This window comes from Parasteatoda tepidariorum, chromosome 2 (genome assembly GCF_982258835.1).
Source record: "Parasteatoda tepidariorum strain Cologne lab strain chromosome 2, Ptep-v5.0, whole genome shotgun sequence".
Classification (NCBI taxonomy): Eukaryota; Metazoa; Arthropoda; class Arachnida; order Araneae; family Theridiidae; genus Parasteatoda; species Parasteatoda tepidariorum.
Window position 1 is genome coordinate 50,986,417 of NC_141756.1, and position 12,574 is coordinate 50,998,990.

The 12,574-nt window shown below is 28.7% G+C and overlaps 1 protein-coding gene across 1 annotated transcript in view; it reads right to left on the reverse strand.

Moving 5' to 3' along the window:
- Window positions 1–9,127: 9,127 nt before the first annotated feature.
- Window positions 9,128–12,574, reverse strand: part of LOC107440497 (LHFPL tetraspan subfamily member 6 protein) — a 50,661-nt gene continuing 47,214 nt past the window's right edge. The window contains exon 2 of the mRNA XM_016053440.4: window positions 9,128–9,663. Within this exon, the coding sequence (XP_015908926.1) occupies window positions 9,398–9,663 (266 nt within the window). The 3' untranslated portion in view covers window positions 9,128–9,397. The remainder of the gene's footprint in view (window positions 9,664–12,574) is intronic.

Consider the following 12,574-nt stretch of genomic DNA (forward strand, 5'->3'; position numbering starts at 1 on the left):
ATACTGGGGACATGAAAATGACTGTTTTTGTGAGAATGACCCATATATATATATATATATATATATATATATATATATATATATATATATATATATATATATATATATATATATATATATATATATATATATATATATATATATATATATATATATATATATATATATATATATATATATATATATATATATATATATATTATGTAATGTTAAAACAATTATATATTAAATATAATCCATAAATAGAGCATTTATCTAACGCGCAAACGTTTAAAAACCTTTCCCACAAGAAAGTAATAATATTGATCTAATTATCTCAAAAAATGTGATGATGTGGCTTTAGTAGCTTGGGAAATTGATCAGACCCACGCTACTGAGACCTATTAACATTTAAATATATTGTCCAGAAAGATATAAAAATCCTCTTTCCAAGGTCAAATGTGTTATTCTCTACCTATCCACCAGCATGTAAGGTTGTCATTCTGGGGTTCTGGCCCTTACTTTAATAAAATTATATTATGATTCCTGCATTTTCCTGTATCTTTTTCAAGAAGCACCGGCCACACTACGAACTTACAATGTTTAGGCTTTCAAAGCGTAACAAATATATATATATATATATATATATATATATATATATAAAGAGAAAAACATATAAAAAAAATTTAAATGAACATTGGAGCAAGGCTTTTCGTTTCGATGTTTTGTCACATGAACTGTGGAATGTGATTTAATTAGTTCACCTGATTGTTTCACTTATCATAAAAGATCAGAAATACCAGACTTTTTATGTTAAACATAGCTTTATAGTGCTGCCATCTATGTGTGAATGAGAGTATCGTATTATAATAGTCCAGGGTCACATTGGACACAGTAAACTCTTCATGCGTTGAGAGGAAATGGGTGTCAGGCGTTGGGGCATTGCTGGAAATCGAACTCCCGTTCTGTCTCTCATGTGATGGATTGATTAGCCCTCTCGGCTGTAATATGTACCCAGCTGCAAGGAACTAAGAGGTTTCATTAGATGGGACTAATTGGTGCAATAAAATTCTGATTGTTTAACCGTATTTTGTGAAAGCTGTTAATAAACAGTTTTTCTCACAGATAATGGTTACCATCTAATTTATGGTTATTTGACTGATTTTTTTTAATATGGTAAAACAACAATTAAATAAATTTGTTATTTTCCTATTTTTCTGAGAAATTTCTAACAGTGTGGCTTTAAGAACAAAGGAAGAATAACAAAGAGTTTGATAATTTTTTTCGAAGTTCTTTGGTAAAGATTTTGGTGAAACTAACAGTGAAATAATATGTTAAATTATGTAATGAAATTTGGTAAATGTGGTAAATTTAGGTAATTTTATCCTGATACCTAATAGCATAGTACAGAAATAATTTATTCGGTAAAATTTACTTTCAAGTTTCGCACTTTTACTAAATATGTGGTAATAAGAACTTTAATTTTGAAAACCTGAATTTCCGGTTAACCGTTACGATATAAACAGAAAAAGTATTAACTGCTTGGTTTAAATGCCGTAAATTTAAGTCTTATAAACCAGAATTGTGTTTTCTTTAATCAGAAAATATCATTACCATGCAGCGCGATAACTTAACTAGAATTTTCTTCTCTGTGCATATTGTATTGAAAAAACTAAATATTTAAAAAAAAGTTTGAATTAAGAAGTCTAAAAAAAGAAAAAACTAAATATTTGAAAAATGGTAATTTCTATTATTTTTAATTTAAAAAAAATGCTTTTTCTTTTTTTATAGTTCTTTGAAACTTAACTTTGATCATAGGCTGTTTTCTACGATTAAAACATTTTATTTATTTATTGAATTCTTTTTTTACTGTTTATCGTGTCTAAAACCAGTTTTGACGTCAAGAAGCAATGCAACTTAGGAATTTTACAGAGTATGCAACACTGGAGATAAAAATAATTTTAAAAAGTAATTTCATTAAATAGTAAAACACATTCCCGCAAAAAACATTCAAAATATTCGTAATAATTCAAGACAGCTAGGCGACTCCCAATGACTTGACAGTGTTCGTAACAGTGAACTTCTTACAAAACCCTCTTCTTTCTTTTTTCAATCTATTTCATTTTCCAGCTTAATGGTATACTTCTCAACCCAACTTAATACCACCTATTCCTCTTGCACGTCATGAAATTCGTAAACGGCATAACGGCACGCGTCACATTTAATGACGCTTCAGTTGACTGACACTACGAACATAGGTGCCCTTCTAACCCTCAGTCAATTAGAGGGAAAAGTGCATAACAGGCATTTTTTTCCCGTCTCTCCGCCCCATTTTTAAATTCCTACAATTTTTTTAAACTTATTTTGTAATTAGTAAGATTATGTATCGGGGGATGGGGAAAGCATTTTGTGGTTGTTTAAGGGAGGGAGAACAAGATAAGGGGAATGTTTGTTGTTTCGATTGAATTTGCAATCGAAAATCTGTTTTCCCAATAAAGAAATGACTATTTTTGCGGAACAGATTGTTGCAAACTCGGAAGGAAACGTTTTGCTAAAAGTTGGATGAATGATATGTTTCTGCTATGATGATTTCAAATTTGCATGTTCGGAATTACAGCTTTCCATTTTTATCAATTTTATTTTATCAATTCTTATCCCTTCTCAAGAAATTTTATTTACTTGTGTGTAATATTTTTGTAACAAAAACTTACCTACGTGTTATAAAAGAAAAATATTTAATTATTTCAATTATTTAATTTTCGAAATTCCCATGTAAAATTGTATGGGAATTTCGTATTGCTAACATATTGCTATCATGTATTTGCTTTGAAAATAATTTACACAGCATTAAAACATAAATTGTTTTGTTGTATTTGATAAAGTCACACTTAAAACATAAAATTTCCTTTCCTTTTTTATCAATGTTTTTGTGAGAAATAAGAAATATTATTTACCTGTGCATAATATTTTAGTAACAAAAACCTATTTTATAAAAGGAAAATATTTAATATTTTTTTTCTTAGTGTATGATACGTACTGTAAAAAAAATCTGATTCAAATTACAGTACAAAGTTCTGGCACCTTGGGTACATTATTTGTAATATCATTTTTACCGTTAAATACTATATCGTAATTTTTACTGAAATATTTATTTCATTAAAGTAATTCCGGTTAAAATGGATTTTACTGTCAAAGTTACCGGCACCCTGGCTGCCAGTATTTTTTATCGTAATTTGATCTGAAAATTTTCACAGTGCAGATAGTAATTTTTTCAGGTTTATTTGAAATTTTTCTGGGATATTTTACTAATCATTAAAGTTATAGCGTAAATGTTTCTAAAATTATTTCTTGTTGTTTTGTTAAAACCTAATGTTATAAATTTAACATTATTATAAAAAAATTCGAAAAAGAAGTAATAATTAAATTAAAAACAAGCAAATAAATTTTTTATGAAGTTAAGCTATACACCGAAGAGCCATTACATTATGACTACCCTCTATCTATACCCTTAATTCTCATAGAACAATCCCTGACGTCTGTAAGCTACTTGAACATAGTTGCAGACCAGGTTCACCCATTCATGGCAACAGTTTTTCCTGAGGGGGATGGTGTTTACCAACAGGATAATGCACCATGTCATAAGGGTCGAATCGTCATGGATTGGTTCGAGGAACATTCCAGTGACTTTCAAGTCATGTCTTGGCCCCCAAATTCACCTGACCTTAATCCAATAGAGCATTTGTGGTCCTACTTGGAAAACCAAATTCGTGCTGCCACGCTACCCCCTCGCAATGTGAGGGAATTGCAGGACCAGTTGGTGAGAGCTTGGTGCCAGATACCTCAGACTACCTATCAACACCTTGTGGAATCAATACCACGGCGGATGCTAGCAGTTTTGAGGGCTAAAGGTGGTCCTACATGTTATTAGCAGGGTGGTCATAATGTAATGGCTCTTCGGTATATAATTTTGTAATAACAATTGTGAAAAATTTGTTTTTTAATTTATTTAGAGGCAAATATTAATTAAACAGTAAAGTTTCGTTTTTAACAAATGTTAACAGTTTTTAATTTACCTTATTAACGCGTCATTTTGCATTCACATTTAATTACTCAAAATCTGGTGATATGTATAGTAACTAAATTTATTGTTGCCAAAGATAATGCAAAATATATAAATCCTCTATTTTATTTAAGAAATAAAAATCGTCTTAATTCATAATTCCAATAAGTTGTGGAAGATAGGGTGCTAAAATGATTTTAAGCGCTTTATATCTTTAAAACATTGTTGCGATTTTGACAGTAAAATGATTAATAATGGGTTCTGAATTATATTTTTATAGGTTCTTATTGTTTTTAGTTCAATCTAAAAAAATTCCAGCCCTTCCTATCAGAGAACATTAAAACTTCGTTTACAAAAACAATATTAAGTATAAAATCAATAAAAAGCTTTTGTTTCATTAATGGTAAGAATTTTTAAGAAAAATATTTTAGATGGGGACTTTTGTTATCCTCTTCTCCTATTCAATATTATATTTTTTTGAACGCTGGAATTTCTGAAGTATAAATTATTGTTGGAACTCAACGTCAGTAACAGAAGTAGGTTTATTCATTCCACTTTTAAAATTAATGAATACGCATATAAATGGCTCTATTTTAAGATATTGGATTAAATTATTTTAAAGTCATTTGCATAAATATGAGCAAAGTAAAAGCTAGAACTATGAATGAGATATTAAATCTGAAGTTTAAAGAGATTCAAGTAGAAAAATGACTTAATTTCAATGAATAGAAAGTATTATAAAAATGTTTTCGAAAATTAATTTTGTTTCGGTGATTTTTGTTTAACTGATGTTATTTTGTTGCTTGATTTAAATGCAAGGTTAAAACTTTTAAGGAATTAATTAATTCTTGCGAATCCTTTTAAGTAACTGAGACAACTTTTGAACAAAACGTGCTTTTCTCAGAAATTTTTTTTTATTTAAAAAAGAATGTTTCTGTGGGCTTCCGAAACTGTATTGGCTAGTCCCAAATATTTTTAGGCAAAATTTTTTTAAAACATATTTTTTTTTCAATAAAGCAAAAAAAATTTTTTTTTTACATATTTTTTGCAATAAAGCAAGACCTAGAATAAGAATAAACATAAGGTTATATTTAACGTTAGTTTGTTACTTATTTTATTATAAAAAAATTTTGTTTCAGTACTTAAATTGAAGCGCTGCATTCAGGAATGCCAAATGCAAAAAAAATATTAAAAAATGAAGAACATTCCATAATAATGTACTTAAGGTGATCAAATTTTAATTTTTCACAAAAAATTTTTCTTTAAAGAGGGTTTTTTTAATCGAATGTAAAATGTAATTTTATTTTATAAACACCCTTTCTATTTTGCTATCCGATATCTTTCTTGCACGCTTATGTTAACGAATATATTTGGTTGCTAATACACATTTTCTCTGTTCTTAGTCCAACAAAAAGATGTCTAAGCTGCTGTTTATCACTTCATTTACATGTCCATTGAAGATCCATCAATGATCAATCGGTTACAGATTCAAGCAATATGTATACGTTTCTATTGCGATAAAAGTATGAATCGTTCAATAGGAATAGTGAAATTGATTGAATGATAGTCGAACACTGACCTAGTTCAGCCTCTGTCTTAGACATATCTATTGCACGATTTATTTATTTAGGTCTCAAAATATGCATGGTTAGTTAATTTCTCCTTCTGTTGTTGTTCTTGACGTATGCCTGTTTAGGCAGAGGGGGTGCGATTGTTCTTGTTTTTCCAGTGGCGCCATCTATGGCTAAGAATTTGACTTTTGCCACACCATACGTCACACCCGTTTATAGGGCGGACCCATTCATACATCCATTCATTCATTCACAGATCGTAGTTTTGACCTAAATCAGAGAACGATCGATCGATATGATCCAGTACCCCCAGAGGTATTGATTTGTTATGGGAACATGGAGGACTTTTGCGACTCGACAGATTTAACGTGCATCAGTCACTTTACTACACGGGGAGTCTGCAGCCGGCGGGGTTCGAACCCACGAACTCTCGGACATGGGACCAGCTCCCCACCGACCAGACTATCCCGGGCCTAATTTCACCTTCTAGAATTTCTAATAGAGGCAGTAAATACGATTAGTAATTAAAATACAATAATAAAATATTTCTTTTTATTTTAGCGGCATTTCTAATTAATAATTAGAAATTCTAATTAATAATTCGAAGTTCTAATCAATAATTAGAAATTCTAATGGACGCTGTGGTTAGAGACTTTAATTCGAAGCGTATTTATTATAAATTCTAATTACAAACTGTAGTTAGACATTCTAATTAAAAACTCTAAATAGAAGCTAATTCTAACTAATTAGAATTTTTAATTAGAAACTATGTCGAATTTTTAAAACAAGGAAATTTCTTATGTGCATGAATTTTTAATATTTCAGAGACTGGGTTTTTTCATACACTTAGAAATGCATTTGAAATAAATAAATTTAAAAAAAACACTTGTTATCATGACAGAAAAAAAAAATGCTGTGGCATAAGTACATCTTAAAGTTAATTTAAAACATCACTTGCTTTCATTTGAAATAAAAAGCCTCGCATTTCCCAGAAGTTAAAATTGTTTTTAATTCGTAATGATAATGAATCATTTTAAGATGAAGTCAAAAAATTTAAAAAATTAACTATTAAAAATATGGATAAAAAGTTTAAGTTGATTCTTAATGCTAATTCTCAAGTTCTCAACAAAATATACTTTACATAAGATATTATCTGTATTTGAATCATTTATGAGCATAACAAAGGTATTAAAACCACGAATAATAAATAATTATTCAGATTTTCATTTTCTTTCAAAAAGAGTACTAGAGAAATTGCTTACTAATTAGTTAAAGAGTACTAATAACGCTTTGACTCTATACTTTATCTTTTTAAAAATAAAAATGCGCAAAATTATGAACAGAAAAAAATGATGTAAAACTCTTCCGCCACAAGGTGTATTTTATTTAATTTGAATTGAGCAGAAAAAAATTAATTGTTGCATCTGTCACGGAGCATTTGTTCGACCACTTCAGTTTCCGTCGCAAGATTAAAAAAATATTTATAAATTAATGGACGATAATTGGTTAATTAGTTTCTGTTTGAAATTTGAAAAATTGATTACATTTCTGTTTATATTGAGATTTTCAGTTACTTTGTGAGTAATTAATATTTTATTTCTTAGTACGCTTCCCTAGTTATTCTGACTGAAATTTCAATTTGAATGCAACTGAAAAAATAAAACAAAGCTAAATTTATAGCAAATAACTAAGCAATTTTATTGCTTTTCTATATTTTTGTAAAGAGTTAGATTTCTTGAAAAATTATAGACTGTATACTTCTTATTTCGTCGAGGAAATTTTTATTTTCGTTAATGTGGTATACGATTTTTTTAAGCGTTTGCATATAATTTTTCTTCTTGCTACAAAGATAAAGAAAATTTTGTCTTCAAAACATTTCAATATAAGTGGTTTATTATAAATTAACGATGAAGAAAATATAAATGTTATTTTCCATAATGATTTGTTTTATTTGTCTATGACATCATTTGCAAGACGGGAATAAAATTTTTCATACATTTTCTTATTTTGCTTTTGAAATAAACAATAAATTTGAAATTTTTTTTTTTTACATTTAAGATTTATAAATTGACGTTGCGAAAATATGAAGACGTATTATTTGTATTTTTATTGGTATTTATTTTTTTATTAGCAGCTATATTTTTGAGATCATATTAGTTCATTACTTTTCGTGAGTTTTCTTATTTTGGTTACTAAAACTAACTTCATTTCTGCTTTTAAATATTTCTTCGATAAAAGCGATTTAGTATGAAATAATATTTCTTCAAAAAATTTGCTTTTTCTTAGTTTTTTTTCATTTCTACGTCGGCGCTTTTATTTACGGGATATTTATTTTAATTTTTTTTTCCCTGGTAACTGAATTAAAACAAAATTTTAGTTTTCAGGTAAAAAGTTAGATAAAAATCTTAATATAACATAACGTTGTAGTTTAAATACTTTTTACAGTGTGAGGCAAAAAAGCTATTGTACCATAGAATAGAAATTAATTAATTTCCTTTTAATTTCTGCTTTCTTTTGTCAACCATTTTAATTATAAAATATTTTATTATATATTTCTTAGTCTACGTATTTCTTTTTGACTCTTTTACAATTTCAAGCAAAAGATCTGCTATTTTGGAGATTTTTAAGCAAGGAAAACGACAGTGTGAGCAAGTGTTCGTTTGCTCTGCACACAATCGTTGTACGCAAATGTTTGGTCTCTCTTAAGCAATCGCTTCGGTGGGAATAGAATAAATAAAAGAACGAAGGCTTGTGGCCCATTGTTGAAAACTTCAATAAGTTACATTTTTGAAATAAGGATAGTTTCAAATTTTTCCAACACTGTCTCCTTCTTGATTCTAAAGTTATTAGCATTTTGGCGTTACAATATCATCAAATAAATGGTAATACATTTTCTTTTGTTTAGTTATTTTATTTGTAAAAGGATCATAATACCAGGTGCAATCAGGAAAAAATCATTTAATTTAAATTTCTTTTAGCAATATATTTAGAATTTTTTTATTGAATATTAGAGAAATTTTCTGTTTTATTTAAATATTTTTATAAAAGTTTTATTAAAAGAGTATCCTCTAATAGAAAACAACACTGTTTTCTAAATATTTAAACATCAGAAAAGCAACATTAAATTTTCAAAAATAAAAACATTTAAATATCTGATAAAGAAAAAATATATTATCAACTAAATGAATAACATGAGCGATGTTTTGTGAAAAAATGCTACAAATAAAAGAACACTTTTCACAACATGTATACAGAGATGAAATGATGTATAAAATCTTAAAATACTAGTCTAAGATAATCTTAAAAGTTTAATAATTTTTAATATCGAAAAATTTATATTTTATATTATTTTTCAGGACAGATTATATGTAACAATATAATTGAATTTCTTAAGACATTTTATGGCAAATAAATGGTAATTTTTTAATTAACTTGCAACGATTTTGTGAGGTGTAAACTGAAAAGAGGTTTCTTTTTATATAGTAGTGATAAAAAATTAAATAACGAGACTTAAAGCTTAATTTAATAATTTTCAATGACTTTATTCTTGTTTATTATTATGTTCGTTCCATGACTGTTACACTAAAATGATGCGATTGGAGAAATTCGTGAAATATTACAGAGTAGAACGTAAGTGAGGTGATACATGAATTAAGATACATAATATGTCGTAAAGAGCATTAGACACGCACATTGATTTGAATGAGTTGTGATGAAAATTATTTTAACCTACTCTATGATTTTGCATCAAAATGGTCCCACAAAAAGAGGAAAGTCTTTACACACATTAAAACATAAAGTTTGGATTGAGATGTGCTTCATCTGGCTCCGAGTGTATGGAGTTGTAGCTTTTGTACACTTTGTAGAAACTGAAGTAAGCCAAGAAAGGACAGTAGAAAGTGAGAAGAGTCCCAGCTGCGGATGCTACATAGGCCCAGCCGATTCGGCAAAAGTCTAATCCGTATGCATGTGCTTTGTTACCACAATGAAGTCTTCCAACATATGTATCCAGTATTAGAGGATATAGCAGAAGTCCAAGTGTTTGGAGAAGTCCTAAAAAAAGGAAAGGATTCTATTTAATGGTTTGCAGTGAGAAAAATAAAAAATGTAACACCTAACAATCTTCCGATTTAATAATCTCATTTTGAAGTAGAGGAAAGATGCCTAATATGCAATAATTCCCTAACATGCGAAATCTTTATTGCGCTGTAAGAAATACCAGATCAAATTAAATAAAGTACCGGCATCATCCATGAAATCCATTTTACAGTAAAATAAAGTTTTGCCATCAAATATAAACCGTGATTTTTACAGTAATATTCATTAATCTAGAGTGATTCAGTGATTTTATGGTAATTATTACAGTAAAAATTCCGGTATAAAGTACCGGTACTTTGGGTGTATCATCCGTAAAATCAATTTTACCATAAAATTTGTTTTTACTGTAAAATATAATATAATTTTTACAGAAATATTTCTTTAATTAGAATGATTCAGTGATTTTACGGGAATTATTACTGAACCTATTAAGGTATGTCAGATTAGTTGTTCCGTAACGTATTCCGGTAAAAATGGATTTCAAGGTAAAAATTACAGGCATCCAGAGTGCCGGTACTTTTTACTGTAATTTGATCCAGAATTTTTTTGCAGTGTAAAACCAAAGGAGGTAGTAGACTCAAAAAAAAAAAAAAAAAAAAAAAAAAAAAAAAAAAAAAAAGCGCGCGTAAAGAAGAAGACTTTAATTGATGTGGTGTTTGAAAAAATTTCCTTTGGTAAGTTTTTAGTTTGTCATTGAAGTGTATTATTTTAAATTATTTACAACAAATGGATACTTCGTTACGTTTTACACACTTTTTATCATAAATTTTTTAATTATTGAATTGTATATGAATAACTTGATCCAAGATAATTAGAATTAGAGCTGACGTATTTATAAAATTTTGGTACCATCGCGAATTAGGATATCTTTTCTAAATTTTGGATTAAATTTCTAAGATATCTTTTCTACATACTGCCGTGTTTCTAAGTTTGATAAAGTCGGTTTATTTTTATGAAGGTTTATACCAGTCACATGTACAATGCGCAAAAAAAAGAAGGAAAAAAAAACATTGAATAACTTTTGATCTAATCTATCGCGTACTAAGAATCATATTGATAGTTCGAGGAGGTGACCTTAAATATGTTAATTATTAGGTGCAGATGATGTTTTAAGTTACGAAATCGGGCTCAAAATCTTTCTTTGAATAAACATATCTTTTTTGACGGATTTCAATTTCTGACTTTCAAAATATAAGGTCTGGCCGTATTCTGAGAAATATCCACCCAGTAGTTCAAATTTTGGATCCCTTAATGTTTGTCAGGGAAATTTTTGTTGAAGATGTTAATGATTAGTTTTCAATTGTTCACTTTTCTATTCCAGAGCTATATAGACAACAATTCTATCTATATATAAAATCGTAAACTGCTATTATGAAGAATAAAATTCGATAAATAATAAAATTCTTTTATTTTTCCAAATATGGAGCTCTATCAAAATAAAAATTATTCTTTATATTTAATATACATATAAATTACTAAATAAATAAGTTTGAAAATGACCCGGAGGGTGTGGCTGCAGTGCTGAGTTTCACAAGACATCTCCGTCTATCAAGAAATCAAAAAATTAAGTGACATATATAGATGTTAGAATATGTTTCACCAAAAAAAGTAAAGGATTTCATGCGTTGGCTATTAATTGCTTTAATTTATTGCCAAGGCTCCTTTTCCAAGATTTATGCATTCAAATGTATTGGCATAGAAGAAAGTGCGCGAACTTTATTAATATAAAACATTTAGCAACCCTGTAACGTTTTTCAAATTCTATGATAATGTGTTAGGCAGACGTAGAGGGAATCTCTGATAATAGAATTAATTCTGAACTCAAATCAAGGCTATTGAAAAAAAAAGATTACGAAATATATTTTTAATTTTTATATATTGAGAAAAGGATTAAATGAAAAGTAGTTTTTAATAATTTTAGCCTTATGACATTTAGTTTTTCATTGGTAGAAAATATATTATGTCTTTATAATGACAATTTCATTTCATATTTCCTGTTTACAGACTATTTAAGCATTGTTTAATTGCAGAATAAGCTTAAGAACTTTTTCGATAGAGCAGGACAAGGTGCGTATTAGTTTTTTAATAAATAAATAAATAAATAAATAAATAAATAAATAAATAAATAAATAAATAAATAAATAAATAAATAAATAAATAAATAAATAAGCACGTCGCGCATATTCAGAAATTTAAACGAAACGGAGTTCGACATCGTGTGCATTCTTTTCTAATAAGAAATAAAAAGCGCGCCAACTGTCAAGACAGTGCAGAAAAAACGCAATGCCGCCAAGAGGTAGGCAGTGAAGAAAACACCTAGGAATGTCATTTGCAGATAACCATTGGCGTCCTGGACGAACGAGCATAACTCATGAGGAGAGGTGATCTATCAGTGAGCATACGTTAAAGGCGTCACGTTCGATATTTACAACTCCGCATAAAATACTCAATCACGGCAATAGAAGAGAAATTCTCGTCTGCAGTGAGCTTCCAGAAAAAACATTCTGAATAATGTATTTCAAGAAACCCTGAAGTATAAGGTTGCATGTTTACTCTGAAGGTTTTTGAATAATGCAGCAAGAAACGTTTTTCCTGTTATTCGAATTTTTGTTGTTGTTTGCCTGTTACAAGCTACTGGATAAGCTTCGAAGTAGTTTTTCTCCCGAATTGCATTATAACTATATATAGGGCACGAAACAGGAAGAAAAAAGCAGTTTGTTTAGTTTTTAGATCACCTTTTCTTTGGCTTGTGGCGTAGAATTCTTTTTAGATATGGGTATTATACAACAAATGAGTTTGGGGGGGGGGTAAGCAGGTTATACGGACTTCTACATTTGTCGCGATTAAGTAAGAATTTGGTGAGCCA